Source organism: Garra rufa, chromosome 22 (assembly GCF_049309525.1).
Source record: "Garra rufa chromosome 22, GarRuf1.0, whole genome shotgun sequence".
In the NCBI taxonomy this organism is placed as follows: domain Eukaryota; kingdom Metazoa; phylum Chordata; class Actinopteri; order Cypriniformes; family Cyprinidae; genus Garra; species Garra rufa.
Window position 1 is genome coordinate 33,587,027 of NC_133382.1, and position 20,870 is coordinate 33,607,896.

The window sequence follows — 20,870 nt, forward strand, 5'->3', positions numbered from 1 at the left end:
GTTTCGAACAACTCACTTTCACTGTTTGGCTTTCCGCTCGCGGCCGTCTGGCCAGTCAAAAAGTGTCGATCTCCGAATGTGAATGAATGGACTCCATATGAGGCTCTTTTTACAACTAGAAGGTTAATAGTATTTTTCACTTGCGACAAAACAACGCATTAGTCGTGCATTTATATGGAAATATACTTTAGGAGCTATCCATCTTTACTCTCCTCACTATTATGTCACATTCAGAGATCGACACTTCTTGACTGGCCAGACGGCCGCGAGCGGAAAGCCAAACAGTGAAAGTGAGTTGTTCAAAACCTTTCTTTTTAGTAAACTCTGTGTACACAAACAATGTTCTCAATGCTCGAGTTCATGTGTAGAGACCCAGGCGATACTTCGAGCAAAGTTTCATAGTGTGTCGAGCCTTCTTAGTGTCGTAAAAATATCGATTTTGATTGTAAACATTGCAGCTGAATCTCTGAAGATCGTATGCGTCAGTCAAACTTCCGGGTTTGTGTACCCCTCAACGGCGTTCGAGTTTTCAAAATTGGCCGCCAGGTGAATAAGGCGAATAGGTATTCTATTCTCTAGGTTTCTCCTTCAGGTGTTTTTGGCGTTTCCGAAAGACATAGCGCCCTCTGGCTTTCGGATGAAGATTTACTGCTGATCACATAGAAATGGAGATCACAGATCACCGTGCTTCACTAAAAGATATGCATGACAATCGGAGCTTCCGATTAATCTCAATTACAATTTCATTTCGATTTATTGAGCAGCCCTACCAAAACCCCTCTAAAAGCTTTTAGCTGGTCAACCACCCTGGTTTTAGTTGGTCAGCAGGCTGGTTTTAGAGGGGTTTCGGCCACTTTCCCAGCCTGGCCAGGCTGGTCTTAGCTGGTCAGGCTGGCAGACCAGCTTAAACCAGCTAAGACCAGCCAACCAGCCTAGGCTGGTTTTAGCTTCTTTTTTTTTTTTTTTTTTAACAGGGTATACACCTAGGATGCCTTGAGGGATTTGAGTAAAAAACAGGCTTCCCTGTTGAAAAAAAAACAAACAAAAAAAAACAGCTAAAACCAGCCTGCTGACCAGCTAAAACCAGGCTGGTTGACCAGCTAAAACTGGCCAACCAGCCCAGGCTGGTTTTAGCTGTTTTTTTTTTCAGCAGGGTTATTTAAATTTTTGAGTGAACTAATCCTTTAATTAAGATAAAGCTACTTTTAGCACCAATATTTAGTATATGAAATCATAATTTCCTTTGATACCTGCCATTTTAGATGACATATTTTACATTACACACATCTTTTTACAATTACAGTGGTCTAGCACAAAACAATAAAGATCTTAATTAGGGGAACTTCGTTAAACTTTAAAGAGTAAATGTAGTCTAGGGCTGTCACGATTCCTCTATTTCTTTAAGGCGAGACACAGCAGTTTCAAAATTCTTGTTTAATTTTTTTGACATATTAGAGTCAAACGTTTTTACAGAAGGAATTTGGGGTATCTCATTCTCTCACGACATAATTCAGAAAAAAAAGACAGGAAACACTATATATATATATATATATATATATATATATATATTTTTTTTTTTTTACCATTTTTGGGGTAAATAAAATGTTGTATTGAATCAAGCAAATTATATATAAACAAATCCCTCTGTAAAAACCTTTAGGACAGGGATAAAAATGTAAAGTTTGGTTTGCATAAGTGCTACTGAAGTGGAGATTATGGCTCAGTGTAGGAGACAAAACTCATTTTGAGAAAACAGCCTTTAAAATATGCATTGTAACTGAAATCTACTGACACAAATAGATAAAGTGCTATAAAAGAAACACTTAACAGTGATTTTTGTGTGTTTTCTTTCCACTAGTCTTAAAAAACCAAAAAGCCCAAAATCTTAAACTTGACAGGTGCATGAAAAACAGCGTCTGCCTGCATTGTCTCCCCCTTATAAGTAGGCCTACTCAATTTTTAAAAATCCTTTATAGCATTTTGCCTTTTGCCTGTGTCGAGTAACCACCAAAATACCGGAAGTGGCGCATTCGACGGACGAGAATCCATTGAAACGCATTATTAGACCGTTTTCCAAGGCTGCATCTGCATCTGGGAACTCCATGTCATCAAATGTGTCAGGTAAATCATTAATAAACCTACGCAAACGCAGGAGAATACATTAACACCGTTCTGAATACGTGTTAATCGCGATTTCAAAATAAAAGTTCAAACCCTCACTCAGAGTTTGAAAAATGGCCAAATATTGACATTTGACCAAAATGTTAAGTCAAAAGCAAACATGTAAACTGTAAAACAATCGTTAGGCCGTTGGCGCCCTCTGCAGTCATTTGTTAGAATGCGTGATGCACATTAGCTATATTGTTTAAAATTTTTAATCATTTTAAAGGCTATTGTTCACTTAGTTCTATTTTTATAGAGGGTTTGCAGAGGGTCAGTTATGCGTGGCATATTGGTGATACTTGAATGAAGGACTTAGTTTTCACAAGAGCTTGTTCCTTATAGCGAATCCCCCAGGCTTCCGCCATGAAAGGTTAAATGGCAAGAAGCAGTGTAGCTGTCTGTGTTTTATAAAATTAGTGTGATGTAGCCTGCGCTAACGTCCAGAGAAATGGCATGTTGTCAAAAGACTTTGTCGGCATCATGGCTGCTGCAAGTTGCTGGTTGTGAACTCTGATTAGCCCACCTGACCCTGTCGCTGTGACTCTATGCCGGCTACATTTTCTTGACGGGTGAGCATTTTCTAGAAAACTCATGTTACAGGTAGCCTGTTTCCTACTCTTTTTCCTGAACTGCCCTCAGCAGAAACTGTCACCTTGTCCCAGTAAATCACATCTTAAGCGAGCATTCATGCTTGAAGTGAGGACAGGCACTCCATAAGGCCAAAACAATGGATGTATACAGTGTGTGCCGTGAAAGCTGGTCAATGTAGTGGCAAAATAGCTGCGATTGAAAATAATAAACAGTTTTATAAAACACAGTTCCATGACTTTTACATGAATCAAACTTTTTTTTTTTTTTACATTTAAGAACCACATGCATAAACGTTTGGGGTCGATATTTATTTAATTTATTTTAATTATTTAATTAAATTCATTATTTTATAAAAAAAAAGAAAAAAAAAAGAAATTATTACTTTCAGCAAGCACGTGTTAAAGTGATTTCTATTTTTAATAAATGCTATTCTTTTTCACTTTTTATAAATCAAAGAATCTTTAAAAATATCACAGCACAACTGCTTCCAACATTCATAATAAATCATCATTTTAAAATTATTATTTTTTTTTTATATTCCAAAAAATATTAAGCAGCACAACTGTTTCCAACATTCATAATAAATCATCATTTTAAAATTATGAATTTATTTTATTTATTTATTTTTTAAACTAATTAATACTTTCTGCAATCATATGTTAATGTGCTTTCTATTTTGAATAAATGCAATTTTTTTTAACGTTTCGTAAATCAAAGAATCTTAAAAAATATCACAGCACATATTAAAATGATTTCTGAAGGACCATGGGACACTGAAGTCTGGAATAATGGCTGATTAAAATTTAGCTTTGCATCACAGGAATAAATTATATTTTCTACAGTATTTTAAAAAAATAATCTAAGGACCACATGCACAAAAGTTTGGGGTAAATGTTTATTTTATTTTATAATTTAATTTATATATATATAAGTAAATACTAGTATAATAAATTAATTAAATGAAAATAATAACTGATAAAAGTTTAGCTTTGCATCACAGGAATAAAATTATATTTTAAAGTATATTAATTTGCAATAATGTTTCACAATAATATTTTTATTTTATTTTATTATATTTGGAAAGAAATGAATACTTTCAGCAAGCACAAGTTAAAGTGATTTCTATTCTGAACAAATACTCTTATTTTTAACTTTCGTTTCATCAAAAACTCTTGAATAAATCACAGCTTCCAAAAAAATATTAAGCAACTCTTTTCAACATTTATAACAAATCAGCATATTACAAAGATTTCTGAAGGATCGTGTGACACTGAAGTCTGCAATAATTATTGATAAAAATTTAGCTTTGCATAACAGGAATATATTATATTTGAAGAATATTAAAGTAGAATACTGTTATTTTAAATTGAAATAATTTTTCACAATAATCTTTTTTTAAATTATTGTTTATTTAAATTTTTTAAATTTTATTTATTTTTTCATTATAGGCAATATAACCAAATCACTCTCCAAACAAATCACTTGGCTAGAAAAAAAACAAAAACAAAAAAACCAGTCAGACTCACTTCCAAAGTCTCTGACGGTGAAGTTTTTGGTCTTCACTCCCTCTTGAGGGGATTTGAAAGAAAATCTTTGTCCGGCTTGAGGGAGATCCTGGTCTTTTGCGCTGATGACTTGAATCACCTAGATGACACAAAGTCAAATGAAAGATTATTTAACATAAACTGTATTTAACATAAGCAGTCTCTGGTGGTACATTTAACTAATGTGGCTAAAATGTAAAACCTAAAGTAATCACTGAATAACTTGTCTTTTAATCGTTAACCGCTTGTTTAAATATTTAATGGTGAACATTAATGTTCATAAAATTTCTTAATGATTTATGAAGGTTATTAGTGCGCACAGAATTAACGTATAATCTTTTATACTAAAAAAGTATACATTATTGATTTAAATTATTCATATCTCCAGTTCCTCATGGACAATATACGAAATAAACATCAGTATAAAAAAGCGCATTAGTCAGAGTCATTGTTTGCTCTTAATTAACTGAGATATACAGCCATATAATATACAGTATTCCTTAGATGAAAAACAATCCACTTTACAGTGCTTTATGTATGCAAAACAATTACACACACATCATCAAATGAAGCATAATTTAGAAAGTGCATGAACATAAGTGGTGTTGAGCAGTATGTGTTCAGTAATGTTTAATCAAGTGCCCCTGTGGTTTTTCTTCTAGATTCTGCATCTAAAACCAATTAGTCTGCTTTCACATCCAGCGATTGCGATACACTGTGTGCTAGCATTACAAGCAGATCGATCTTCCGTGGCTAACAGGCGTCCGTACCGCCCACCCTCCCGCTGGCGTCACCTGTTGTAGGGCTGTCACCAGCGCCACAGGTGCATGCTGGGTAGGACCATTAGCGCAGCACTAATGCATCACTTACCCACCAGGCTCTTCCTGTCCAATATATCAATCAAACCACACAGCTCTGGCCAGAAGCATCATACTCATTCATAGAAAAAGGTAAGAAACTAAGACTTTAAAATAGAAAAAAGAGAATAAAATAAATAAAATAAAATGAAAGTGAAACCTAGTGAAAAACAATAAAAAAATAAACCAACCTAGCAACTTCCTAGAACTACCCTACAACTAATGAAGTGGAACTGTATAAATAGTAAAACAAAATAAAATAAATTGAAACACCCTAGCAACACTAGCTGTCACTCCACACACCTTAGCAACTGCATAACTGTTCTCTTTCCTGGCACGTAGTGAAGCAGGACTATGATGAAAAAAACAAAACAAAACAAAAAAACACACACAAAAAAAAAACACAACACAAAACAAAAAAACACAAACACAAACACACACACTAGCAACTGCAAAAGATAATAAAGAATGAAATAAATTAATTAAATTAAATAAAAAATAAATATAAAATTAATATAATTAAACAAAATAAAATAATAAAAATGATTAATAAAATAAAATAATAAACACTAGCAATACTCTAGATACCACTACAAACACATTAGCAACTGCAAAAGATAATAAAAAAGAATGAAATAAATAAATAAAATAAAAAAGCAAAAATAAAATAAGTAAATAAATAAAATTAAATAACATAAAATAATCAATATTATTAATAAAATAAAATAAAATAATAAACACTAGCAATGCTCTAGATACCACTACAAACACATTAACAACTGCATACATGTTTTTTTTTGTCACCTAGTGAAACAGGACTGTGAATAAAATAAAACAATAAATAAATAAATACATAAAAAACACTAGCAATGCTCTAGATTATACTACAAAGTTTTTATAAATAAAATGAAACAAAATAAAATCATAATAAAATAAATAAATACATAAAATAAAACAAAATAAAATAATACAAAAATAAATAAAAGCAGGACTGTGAGTAAAAAAACAAACAAAAAAACAGTAATGCTCTAGATTCCACTACAAACACATTAGCAACTGCATAAGATTTATTAAATAAAATGAAACAAAATAAAATAATAAAAAATAATAAAAGCAGGATTGTGGATAAAATAAATAAATAAAAAAACACTATAATGCTCTAGATTCCACTACAAACACATTAGCAACTGCAAAAGATTTAATAAACAAAATGAAACTAAATAAAATAATAAAAAAAATAATAAACGCTAGCAATGCCCTAAAGATATCATTAGCAACTGCATAAATGTTTTTTAAAAACTTAAATTTTTTTATTTTATTTTTTTATTGGCACCTAGTGAATCAGGACTTTGAATAAAATAAAATAAAATAAAAACACTAGCAATGCTTTAGATGCCACTACAAACACATTAGCAACTGCAAAAGATTTAATAAATAAAATGAAACAAAATGGAATAATAAAAAATTATAAAATAAAAGCAGGACTGTGAATAATATAAAATAAAAATAAACACTAGCAATGCTCTAGATACCACTGTAAACACAATAGCACTCTTAACTGTCTTAAGAGCTTCCACCCCCCTTCGTTGGCACCTAGTGAAGTAGGTCTGAAAATTAAAATAAAATGATAAAATAAAATTAATTATAAAATTATAAAAAATTATAAAATAAAATAAACTAACAATGCCACTAGATGCCACTACAAACACATCAGTAACCACATAACAATATCCTGGCAACCACTAACCTCATACTAGCATTGTGGTGGTGAGCTTTGAGTGGGCAAAAACTACCCACTTGTTGAAATACTTTACATGTAAATGCAATAGGAGACAATACTGTACAAAATATCTCAGAGCATGTTTTCAGAAAGTTTTTCCTGTTTACTCTGAGGTTCAGTGGTTCAGTGTAAATGGGTAAGATACAGTAGATTAAGAAATGCTCTGGCACGTGGGCACACACACACACACACACACACACACACACACACACACACACACACACACACACACACACACACACACACACACACACACACACACACACACACACACTATACCTGGCTGAAGCAGGAATATAGTGCACTTTCAGGATTTAATGAGAGTGTCAGAGTGTGGAGTCTGTCATACATCATCTTAAATGGCTCATTAGACCAGAATTGGTTTTGGACATGCAAACATACACACATGCACACACAGCCATTTATATTCACTCACCTGCCCAACTTTGGCGCTCTCACACACAAAGGTCTCGTAAGGCATGGCCAGCTCAGGTGGAAACTCATTAATGTCCAGCACATGAACTGTGACAGCCACTCTGCTGGTCAGCACTGGGTTATCTACATAAAGCACACAAACACAGCATATTATGACAGTAAACTGTATGTCATGTGTAAAGTACAGAACACGTTACAATGCAAGTTTACACTCTTTCGTCAGTTAGGGAAACGTTCTATCACTTCTGATGATTTTAAAGATATTTAAAACAATTATTTTAGTTTTATAGTTTTTAAAGGATACACTTGCTAAACTTGTTAAAATAATTTAAAAAGGACAGAGGATTAAAAAAATTATAAAAATATAAATAATAAAACATTTTTTCTAAAAAAATGTAAAAAAAAATTATTTGGCAAGTCTATATTAACTACTATATAATGTCAGACATACAACAGAACATATCACACACCCACAATAACGAATAACCACACAATCATGCATTATACCAAAAATATTCTATCTATCTATCTATCTATCTATCTATCTATCTATCTATCTATCTATCTATCTATCTATCTATCTATCTATCTATCTATCTATCTATCTATCTATCTATCTATCTATCTATCTATCTATCTATCTAAATGATCTTTCATCCCTAAAAACATGACTTATTAAAAAAATAATTAATAAAAAAATAGAGAGACATTTTTTCCCCTTGATTGACCCCTAGTAAAGCAAGACTGTGAAAAAATATAAAATAAAACAAAAATAAATCAAAAGTCACTTCTTTCCATAAATAAATAAATAAATAAATAAGTAAATACATAAATATAATTCAAGTATGCATTACATTGCTCAAGACGTAACTTATTTTAAACAATTACATTTTTTGTAACATATATAAAAACGAAATATATATATATATATATATATATATATATATATATAAATATATATAATTAAAAAAAATAATAATAATAATAATAATTTAAAAAAAAAAAAAAAACACTAGCACACTAGACACTCCCCTTCATTGGCAAATGAAGCAGGATTGTGAACATCAAAAAACTATTTCAAAAGTGATATTTTCCAGAATTAAATATGGAAAGCAACACTGTGAAAAAATAAATAAAAAATAAAATAAAATAAAATAAAATAAAATAAAATACCAAAATTGACTTCTTTCCTTAAATAAATACATAAATATAATTCAAGAATGCATCACATCCATCAAATTATGACCAAAAGCACACTGTATGTCAGGAGTAAAGCAAAGTACAGTACAGTACATATTATATTTCAAGTTTACACTCTGTCTTCAGTTATGGACACTTTCTGTCCTTTAGGATAATTTTGAAGTCCCCAAATCTGTGAATGCTTAGTGCAGTTTAAAGAAATTACCATTTGAAAACATTTCAAGCAGCCAAATATCCAAATCAAATGTGTTTAAATAGAATCACCCATATACAGGTTTAAATGGTCCAGTCCAGTAATTTACATTCAGAAAAGAGAGTAGTACTGTACTGATTTGAACTTTATGTTGTAAACCACTAATATACTATACTGCCATCATGTGGTTTTACACTGAAAACTTTAGGGGATTTAAATATTATTCATGGGCTGCCAATAAATAGCTATTCTATTCTATTTATACATACAAAGAAGGTTTTCAACAATTTTTAGTGAGAAAATAAGATCAAAATCTGTCTAAAAATAAGAGGTTCCTAGCTGAGACACAAGGTCGTTGGTGTCCTCTTTGGCAGCTGTTGATTTTCAAGCACGTCTTGCTGATATTGTTTGAATTCTGCTTGAGAGTGCAGTGTGGAGGTGAACATCAGTGCGGAATAAACTTTTATAGATCAGATCCGTGAGATGGGCTCAGCATGTCTGAGGAGAAGGTGAGAAGGCTTAGAACGAGGGATCTGAACTCATCCCTCCCCGGGGTCCCTTATAAAGCCAAGACCTGTTGGCGACCTTGATGAAGATGAGCAATCTTCCTGGAGAGAAAGTCTGTGTGTGTGTGTGTGTGTGTGTGTGTGTGTGTGTGTGTGTGTGTGTGTGCGTGCAGCTGTTTGTTACTTTAGCTTCAGGGGCTCCAGGGCGTCTGATGCCCAGTAAAAAAATTACTTTTACTACAATTTATCTGAGATCTGACACATCATCACTCTCCAGGTCCTGTGCTTCGGCCCCAAACGTCCTGCAGCAAATTACTTTTTGTGTAGCCACAGTAAAAGAAGTTTTGGCTAACTAAAAGTTAAATGCAATTCAGTTCGATTCTCAAACCAAGCCAAAAACATATTTGATATGTTCAGATTACTAAAATACTGAGTATATATGAACACATTTATCATTTTCTAACTGTCTATTGGCATGATAGTAATTTTAAAAATAATATTTTTGTTAACACTTCAGGGTGTGACCCAATCTTTTGACCCACAACCGTAATTGACTGGCAATTAAATAAATAAATAAATGAATAAATAAATAAATAAATGCACAAGTAAATAAATGTGAAAAAAGAATACAGTTTTAAAATTTAATTAAATAAATATGTATACGTTTTTAAATAAATAAAAAATATTAAATAAATAAATTTCTTTAAAAATGTCACGACAATATTTTTAATAATATTTTTATTAACAATTCAGGGTGTGACCCAAACTACACAATTAAATAAATAAATAATAAAAATAAAAATAATTATACAGTTAAAAAAAAAAGAAAAAAAAAAGTAATAAAATTAAATAAGTACATTTAAAAAAAAGTCACAGCAATATTTTTAATAATAAAATTTTTGTTATAACAATTCAGGGTGTGAGCTAAACTACCGTTGACCCACAACTGTAATTGACTGGCAATTAAATAAATAAATACACAGTTAAATAAATAAATAAAAAGAATAAAGTTTAAAATAAGTCAATTTTATATATATATATATATAATAAATAAAATAAATAAAAACATTAAATAAATAAACAAATGTAAAAAAATGTTTTTGTTTAATTAAAATGATTTGAAGTTTAAATGAACAACTTCAACATTCTGAGGGAAGTTCCTCTGAAAAATGTACAAATATATTATTTTTGAAGTGCATAAACATAGTGGATAAACACCACTAAAAAGACTAGCAATAATTATGTTTACATTTTAATATTAATGCCTCAGGGTTAATATGAAAATAATAAACTGCTGTCGAAGGCTTAAGTTTTCTAATATTTTACAATACAATTTGATAAAAAATAATCATAAAATCTTAAAAAGCTTTTAAAGCTTTAAATTAAAACAACAATTTACAACTCTAGTCAAGTGACTTCAACGTAACTTCAATGACGGATTTTGTCACAAGATGGCGTTGTTGTATAAGGGAGAAATCGTGCATTTTGCTGTTCGCTAGATCTTACGACACAATAACAGTAAATGTGTCTTTGTGATGTTTTTGTCCGTTCTTTGATGGTTATTGTTGGCTTGGCTTCAAACGAATGATAAATCCTCTGATCACATGTTTAAAAGGTGCGTCTTATTTAGATCAAAACAATTCTGCTTCGTTTGCAGGTCTGACAGACAGTTTGTGGACGCCACATTCATTTTACAGCTGGTACTGTACAAGGAGTAAACAGAGCAAATAATTAACTCTGCTTAACACACTTATTGGTTCTAACTGTAGTGCAAACCCGTTTTTGCTTCAGCTAGCTGACTCTATTGTAATGAGCGTCACAGAAGGGATTATGTAAATCAAGTGTATCCTTGTGTTTGCTGTCCTAATGGAAACTAAAGGCAGAAGTTTTCACGATGTGCAACAAGCGTGGAGTGTTTGAAAGCTGTGTGCTGACTCATGCTTTCCTCAGCACTTTCATATTTAGTACAATATGATTCTGAGACTCCAGAACATCTGGAATTCCACCTGGTGTGACATTAACGCCCCTAAAAAGCACAGGAGAGAGGAGAGGAAAAAAACAAGAAGCTGCGATTTATGCTAGACTAGCTTGTGATGGTGTCGAACAGGTGTTCTCCGCACCTCATAATCACTGGTTCTGAGGAGATATAAAAGCTGTCAAGCATGTTTTACAAGACACTGTATAATGCTAGTAAGGATATTACACATCACACGCTGGTGATATGAGCATTTATAAGATGTAGGACAGCAAAAACGGCTTGTTAAATACGTTTGTGCTCATATAGTTAACAGCTTCAAATGCTTAAAGTGGGCGAAAAAGTTTTGACTTACTAACTTTTGGGGACATGCAAAACTACATATTCAAATTGTCTGTTTAACTAGGGTGCTTGATGTAAATGTAAAATACTGTATGAATGATACAGTCACAGTTGTGAGATATGATGATCATTCATACAGTTGAGGTCAAAAGATTACATACACCTTACAGAATCTGCAAAATGTTAATTATGTTACCAACATAAGAGGGATCATACAAAATGCATGTTATTTTTTTATTTTATTTAGGGCTGACCTGAACAAGATATTTCACATAAAAGACGTTTAGTCCTTAAGAGAAAATAATAGCTGTAGGCCTACTTTAAAAAAAATGACCGTTTAAAAGTGATTCCTAATGCTGTGTTATTACCGGAATGATGCATAGCTATGTTTTTCTTTTTCTTTTTCTTTTTTCTTTTTTGTTTAGTGATAGTTCTTCATGAGTCCATTGTTTGTCCTGAACAGTTAAACTGCCAACTGTTCTTCAAAACAAATCTTTTAGGGCTCACAAATTCTTTGCTTTTTCAGCATTTTTGTGTATTTGAACCCTTTCTAACAATGACTGTAGGATATTGAGATCCATTTTTTTTCCACACTGGATGGATCTCTTGTCACACTGAGGACAGTCATTGTTGGAAAGTGTTTAAATACGCAAAGATTCTGAAAAACCTAAGAATTTGTGGGATCTGAAGGTTTTTTCTGAAGAACAGCAGGCAGTTTAACTGTTCAGGACAAACAAGGGATTCATGAACAACTATCACTAAAACACACACACACACACACACACACACACACACACACACACACACACACACACACACACACGTTTGTTTTTGTGAATTGTGGGGACATTCCATAGACGTAATGGTTTTTATACTGTACAAACGATATTTGCTATCACCCTACACCTTCCCTACACCTAAACCTAGCCCTCACAGGAGACTGTGCATATCTTTACATTCTCAAAAAAACGTATTCTGTATGATTTATAAGCCTTTTGAAAAGTGGGGACATGGGCAATGTCCTCATAAGTCACCCTCTCCTTGTAATACCTATGTCATACCCATGTTATTACACCAATTTGTGTCCTGATATGTCACAAAAACAAACACACACACACACACACACGTTGGGTTTACATGTTTTATGGGGACATTCCATAGGCATAATGGTTTTCATACTGTACAAACCATACTTTCTATCGCCCTACACCTACCCTACACCTAAACCTAGCCCTCACAGGAGACTGTGCACACTTTTACTTCATCAAAAAAACTCATTGTGCATGATTTATAAGCCTGTTTCCTCATGGGGACCTGAGAAATGTCCCCACAAGGTCAAAATCTACTGGTATTCCTATCCTTGTGGGGACATTTGGTCCCCATAACGTGATGAATACCAGGTACACACACACACACACACACACACACACACACACACACACCCACACCCTGATTGGCTGAGAGGAGTGCGATATTCTAGTGATAGCAGAACTCCAACTCTTTCACTGTTTGCATCACTCCGCTTGTGGTATTTCTCACAGCGGGTGTCATGACGGACGCCCATATCCACTACAATTTTATGAATAATAATGTTTTGTGTCACGGAATGTAGTTTTAAGACTTTTTTTAGGCAAGAATGTACTTGTTTAGACTTAAAATACGCAGTTTGTTAATAATAGCAATGTCTATTTGAAAATTTGCTTCAATATTTTTGAAGTTGTGAGCTTCAGGGTGTCAGCGGCCATTCAGTTTATCAAGAATTAATACATATACTACCAGTCAAAAGTTTTTGAACAATAAGATTTTTTTAATGTTTTTTAAAGAAGTCTCTTCTGCTAACCAAGCCTGAATTTATTTGTTCCAGAAGTACAGCAAAAACAGTAAAATTTTGAAATATTTTTACTATTTAAAATAACTGTTTTCTGTTTGAATAGATTATAGAATATAAAATGTAATTTATGCCTGTGATTTCAAAGCTGAGTTTTAGCATCAATACTCCAGTCACATGATCCTTCAGAAATCATTATAATATTCTGATATATATATATAAAAAAAAAAAAAAAAAATTCTGAAGGATCGTGTGACACTGAAGACAGGAGTAATGATGCTAAAAAATGTAACGTTGATCACAGGGATAAATTACATTTTGAAATATATTCCAATAGAAAGCATTTATTAGTAAAAATATTTCACAATATTACTGATTTTGCTGTATTTTGGATTGAATAAATGCAGGCTTGTTGAGCAGAAGAGACTTTATCTTAATCTTACTGTTCAAAAACTTTTGACTGGTAGTGTACTTTTGAATAACACTGGCTTTTTTGTCTTCTCTGAATCCTTCTGGGCCAGTGGAACAGAATGTAAAATTGTCTTAAAGACATGGATAGTGAATACAATATGAATAAAAATTGAGCTTCTAAGACAGGGTGGACAATTCCCATTGCAGTGCAGGAGTGAAGTTTAACAGCCCCGACTTGTGCTAAGTCTCTCCCAAATTAGCTTTAGAAATCACAATTAGCATATCACCAGTGCAACCTTGAGAGACAATGAGTAATAACCGTTACCATGGTGATGAAGGCTCAACTTTTAATGACCTCTCATCCCCATTCCGTCTTAATGAATGTGAGTCGCTGCGTTTGTAATTTTGATTGAGCACCACATATCCTCCAAGATAATGGCGTCGGGGACTTCTCTGCGGATTTGACGACTTGATGACGATGGATTTGCTTATTTACTTGGTGATTCAATCCACAGATCTTTTCCGACACAAACACAATTACAGCAATGACATCTTTGACACTGGAGTTTGATCGCTTTTCAAATTACTTCCTAAAATAGTCAATATGAAATGCAGTTTGTAAACCCCTTTTCCATCCATAATCTGACAGCTTTCTAATGAAATATATGGAAGCCCACTTCAGCCACATAAGAAAAAAAATCATACTTTGTTGAATAATAATTATTAAATAAGAAGTAGAATTATGACATAAAAACATAATTGTAAGATAAAAGTTATTATCATTAAATAAAAGTGGTGAAAAAATAAAAATCGTGACATACTAAGTAAGTAATATTTGAACTTATGATATACTAAATTGTAATTATAAGATAAAGGTAAAACAATTCGGGATTGTTTAATTATCATGGAAATTAAGTCATAAGTGAAATATGACTAAATGAATAATGTCAAGTTATGTTATAATTTTTACTTAGTATATCATACTTTTGACATTTATCTCATCATTTCTTAATTTTATTTAATAATGTAATAATTTTCTTATGTGTTAAAATTTGGAAAACCTGAACAATTATGTTTTGAAAAATTGGATATTTAACCTGGTAAAATAAAATAAAACAAAAGACCAGACCAGAAACTTGACAATTGATTGACTATAATTGAGGTGACTAAAGGGGATTTTTAATGTTATTCAAAAATGAAAGTCACTGAAGGGTGAAGTATGTTGAAATGTAGGCTAATATATAATATGAAAGAGTCATTATGGACATATTACAGACAAAAATACTTGCAACTGACTTTAAAACAAAGATTTGCTTTCATCGTTGTTCATGAAGACATAATATAAGACAGAGTCTTCTATTAATGACTACATTGATGGCAAGGAACAATTAGTTCACTAGCAATTTAAGAACATACATCAATTATTAAATTCACTAAGTCAAGGAGAAAGGCACTGTAGTAATGATACATATTCCAGGAAAGTCGTCATATTTTATGAATGCTCGTAAAAAGCAGACTTAATAGAATTCGCTGCTGACTGCACCACCGTAAATCAGTACGCAAAAAAATCCCAACATTTATGACAACTGAACTTTTATGAATTGCTTCTGAGGTTCACAGCCCATACTTACTAACTTTAGTGGCCACGACTGAAATGTTGTGCTGGGCTATACTCTCCCTGTCCAGAAGCTCGTTGGTGGAGATGGTTCCTCTGACAGGATCGATGTCGAAGAAGCTGTCCAGGTCACTCTTCCAGTCGATGGAGTACCTGAAGAACAGAGAACAGATTTAGGGCCAGATTTACTAACAGCTTGCACCAACACAATTCCTCTGTTGGCTTTAAAAAAACTACTGTCAGGATTTACTAAAGACACAGTGAAAAATGGCTGAAAAGGCATTTCTGACCTTATTGCATATACACACTTATAGGAGATTCTATTTTAGGCACAAAATCAAGCGAGTTGATTTACTAGAATCCCCAATTGTCGGTTTACTGGTATTCAACACCCCCAAAAAGCATGTAGATTGGTTCTTTTGGTCCGGACCAAAAAAGAAAATAATTTAGTCCTGGTATTCACTCAATCAGTCAGCCAACCGCACCAGAGTTTGAGTTCTTGTTTAATGTGCACCAAGGTTCGGATGGTAACGTTCATGTTTTTTTCAAATGAACTGCAATAACAGATTAATCTACGGTGGCCAAAAGAGCTCAACACATGCAAATAGAAAAAGCACCATCAAATTAAAATAACATCTCACAACATAACCAAAAACAGAAACATGCTAAAAAAACAGAAATACACTACAAATACTCACAGTAACCAAATACCGAAACACGCTGCAAATATTCACAACACAACCAGATACAGAAACACACTGAAAAAAACCCTGAAATGTGATGCAAATACGCACAACCAAATACAGAAACACGCTGAAGAAACAGAAACACATTGCAAATACTCACAACATAACCAAATACAGAAATGCATTTAAAAAACAGAAACAAGCTGCAAATACTCAAAACACAACCAAATACAGAAAATACTCACAAATACAGAAACACACTGCATATACTCACAAACACAGAAACACACTGCAAATACTCACAAATACAGAAACATGTTGCAAATACTCACAACACAACCAATTACAGAAATGCGCTAAAAAACAGAAACCCACTGCAAATACTCACAACACAACCAAAAACAGAAACGTGCTGTAAATGCAACACAACCAAATACAGAAATGCACTGCAAATACTCACAACACAACCAAATACTTATGTAGTAGAGTGAGGTATAGCCCCAGAATGATTGGCTGGTGTTACTCAAATGGGTTAACCAATCAGTGGTTGTATTTCATTTTGATTGGTCATTTGTGTACGTTTCATGAGCCAATTGGTGCCCATGGTGTATATATAATAGAGGGAAGTGTTTGGCTGCTCGGGATGCATCATCCTGGTTACCGCCCCTTTGAGACATTTGGCGCTTTGAGGGCTAGCAGTTGGGTCATCCTCCTGCATGTTGTGCACCAGCCGTTGGCTAGTTTTCAGGTTAGTCCAAGTTTTGGAAAAAAAAGGCTTTTGTCTGTTAAATGGAGACTTATTACCATGGTTGTCTTTAGTCATGAACGTGCAAGTAGCTGTAATCCGGTGTGGTGAGCGACCATGTGCATTGCAGCATTTCACAGTTTTCTTGGTATGTATGATGAGTTAATTTGTTTTAACAATAGTTTCTATGAGTAACTTTTTTTTGTTTAATGTCCGGCAGGTTTGATTGCACGTCCAGGGGTTTCCAATGATTTTAATTGAAGCCTAACAAACATCAAGCAACGTGACTGAACTGCTGCTCTGTTTTGTCCTTTTTGTCAGTTTTAAAAGTGTTGTCTGGAACTCAACTTGGTCCATTTTATTATTATTCTTTTGTTTTGTTTGTTTTATTTTGTGTTTGAAGCACTGGCCCAGGATTGCGCTGTCTGTGCACAAGTTAGCTGGTAGGCTAAGGTTTTGTACCCTGGCTGTTTTCGGCCATGTTTCCCTCTTTGATTCCAGTGGCTGTGTTTGTTTGTGTATTGCTATTTTATGTAAATTGTTTTTGAGTTGATTTCTGTATTGGTTTTGTGTGGGACTTAGGTCTTCAATGTGAGAGGGGTTGGCCATGGTAACCTGGGGTCCGTTCTTCGTACCTCGCTTACTACATCCAGGATCAAATGACACATCCAAGATCAAATCATCACGCTAACTATGAGCTCGCTATTCCGGTTCTCCGAACGCACCTGTTGTTGATGATTAGTATAGCTGGATGAAGTTATTTGAGATCACTGGGTGGCTTAAAAGGGGCTACGTATCGATAGTAGAAACATTGATCGGCAACGCTTTGATTGGTCGGCGAACATGACGAAGGAGCGAGCTCAGTATTTTTCTGCAGCAGAGCAAGAACTCTTGATTGAGGGATTTCAGGAGTTTCAGAGTTTAATTAAAACGCAAGGGAATACTGCAAAGGCTGGAAAAGCAAGGAGAGAGGGCTGGCAAAAAGTAGTGAACAAATTAAACGCGTTAATGCTGCCCATGTTACATGTTTTTTTCCTTTATGTTATTTTATTTATATTTTTATTTTTTATACACTACTGTTCAAAAGTTTGGGGTCAGTAAGACTTGTAATAGTCTTTAAAGAAGTCTCTTATGCTCATCAAGACTGCATTTATTTGATTAAAAATACAGAAAAAACAGTAATATTGCAAATTGTTTTTACAAAATAAAATAATGTTGTTGTTTTTTTTATATATTTTAACATACTTTGAAATAGAATTTATTCCTGTGATGAAAAGCTGAATTTTTATCAGCTATTACTCCAGTCTTAAGTGTCACACGATCCTTCAGGAATCATTCTAATATGCTGATTTATTATTAGAATGATCAATGTTGGATAATATCAACAAATATTTTTTGGAACCTGTCATATATATACACTTTCTTGCAAGATACTTTTCTTTTCCCACGTGAGTCAGTCCGCGTCAGTCGTGCTCTTTAACCAATCAGATGTGACCTCGCCATTTCAACCAATCATAACCCGCCAGGAGTGCAGCCTAAATCCTGTTTACATGAAATAAACCTGCTCCAGAGCAGGTTTAAGCTTGCAGAGCTGTTGCTATGACAGCAAGTCCAGGATGAGCTTCGAAGAACCAAACAATCCAAGATCATGCCAAATCGTCAACAATCAAATCCAGCTAACTTAGTTAGCGAGGTACGAAGAACGGACCCCTGTACCGATGTGTCCACATTGAGTGCTGTTTAACATTTTTCATTTGGGTTTTCACAAGTGTGTTATGGTTGAGTGTGGGGTAGAAATCTTAGGTCTCTGCCAGCCACCTCTCTTTCTTTAATTTACTATTGTACTAAATTTGTATGTTACTGGTTTTGTGATCTGAGTTGAGACCTTGTGTGACATTTGTATTGATTCTCTTTTTATTGTATGTTTAAATAAAGTGATTTGTGTTTACCTCTCAATGCTCACCCTGCCTTTGGCAACGAACCTGTGTGCCCTTGCATAGGGTTGTTATTCCCGGTGTGTGCCGGGTGGCGTAGTCGACAAATAGTTAAATTGATTTTCTATTGGTAAGCTTTGTACACCTGACCCCTCATGCCACACATAAATGTGCTAAAAAAAAACAGAAACCCACTACAAATACTCACAACACAACCAAATACAGAAACACACTGTAAATACAACACAACCAAATACAGAAATGCACTAAAAAAACATAAACCCACTGCAAATACTCACAACACAACCAAATACAGAAACGTGCTGTAAATGCAACACAACAAAATACAGAAATGCACTGCAAATACTCACAACACAAACAAATACAGAAACACACTGTAAATACTCACAACACAACCAAATACAGAAATGCACTAAAAAAAACAGAAACCCACTGCAAATACTCACAACACAACCGAATACAGAAACACACTGTAAATACTCACAACACAACAAAATACAGAAATGCACTAAAAAAAAAACAGAAACACACTGTAAATACTCACGACACAACCAAATACAGAAATGTGCTGTAAATGCAACACAACAAAATACAGAAATGCACTGCAAATACTCACAACACAAACAAATACAGAAACACACTGTAAATACTCACAACACAACCAAATACAGAAATGCACTAAAAAAAACAGAAACCCACTGCAAATACTCACAACACAACCGAATACAGAAACACACTGTAAATACTCACAACACAACAAAATACAGAAATGCACTAAAAAAAACAGAAACACACTGTAAATACTCACGACACAACCAAATACAGAAATGTGCTGTAAATGCAACACAACAAAATACAGAAATGCATTGCAAATACTCACAACACAACCAAATACAGAAACGTGCTGTAAATGCAATGCAACCAAATATAGAAACACACTGTAAATACGCACAACACAACCAAATACAGAAAATACGCTAAAAAAAACAGAAACGAGCTGCAAATACTCACAACACAACCAAATAGAGAAATATGCTAAAGAACCAGAAACACATTTCAAATACTCACAACCCAACCAAATACAGAAAATATGCAAAAAAAAAAAAAAAACACAAATGAGCAGCAAATACTCACAACACAACCAAAAACAGAAATGTGCTGCAAATACTCACAGCATAACCAAAAACAGAAATGTGCTGCAAATACTCACAACACAACCAAAAACAGAAATGTGCTGCAAATACTCACAACACAACAAAATACATAAATGTGCTGCAAATACTCACAACACAACCAAATACATAAATGTGCTGCAAATACTCACACAACCAAAAACAGAAATGCGCTGCAAATACTCACAACACAACAAAATACATAAATGTGCTGCAAATACTCACAACACAACCAAATACATAAATGTTCTGCAAATACTCACAGCACAACCAAATACAGAAATGCACTGCAAATACTCGCAACTCAACCAAATACAGAAATGCATTGACAAAAACAGAAACGTGCTGCAAATACTCATAACACAACCAAATACAGAAACGTGCTGCAAGTATTTGCGTGTGTTTTATCATTTGTAGTGTGTTGAGCTCTCTCGGTCACCATAGGAATCACACAAGTGTTCATTTTAATCGAACCAATGGCAAATGTAAAGGTGCTCTTACGGACTCCACATTTGAGAGATATTTTCACCTTTACTAGGCTAGGTGCTACTAGTTTAGTACAATAGATGAACATAATGATACTCAAGAGTATTTATTACATTTCCCCCCTATTTTTTTTCTTTCTTACAGATTTGCACAGCGCTCATTATGTTTGATTTAGTCATGCGGCAAGCTGGCATGAAAATATTGTGCACTCTAGTGAATTGCTATGCGTGGGTCCAGTTTTGAACAGCTGTGAACATCGGTTTAATGGCCTAGCAACCTTGTTAACAGACCCCATAACCATTCTCAGGGATTACTTTACACGTGTCTCGGTGAGACTTTGCACAACAGTATTCATGAATATGTATAACTTTGAAAAAGTTAGGTTT

At 33.6% G+C, this 20,870-nt stretch overlaps 1 protein-coding gene across 1 annotated transcript in view; it reads right to left on the reverse strand.

Moving 5' to 3' along the window:
• cdh12b (cadherin 12b) overlaps positions 1-20,870 on the reverse strand; it is a 200,587-nt gene that overhangs the window by 7,760 nt on the left and 171,957 nt on the right. The window contains exons 8-11 of the mRNA XM_073827921.1: positions 15,457-15,593; positions 7,372-7,493; positions 4,268-4,398; positions 1,992-2,138 (exon numbers count right to left, since the gene is read on the reverse strand). Of these exons, the coding sequence (XP_073684022.1) occupies positions 1,992-2,138; positions 4,268-4,398; positions 7,372-7,493; positions 15,457-15,593 (537 nt within the window). The remainder of the gene's footprint in view (positions 1-1,991; positions 2,139-4,267; positions 4,399-7,371; positions 7,494-15,456; positions 15,594-20,870) is intronic.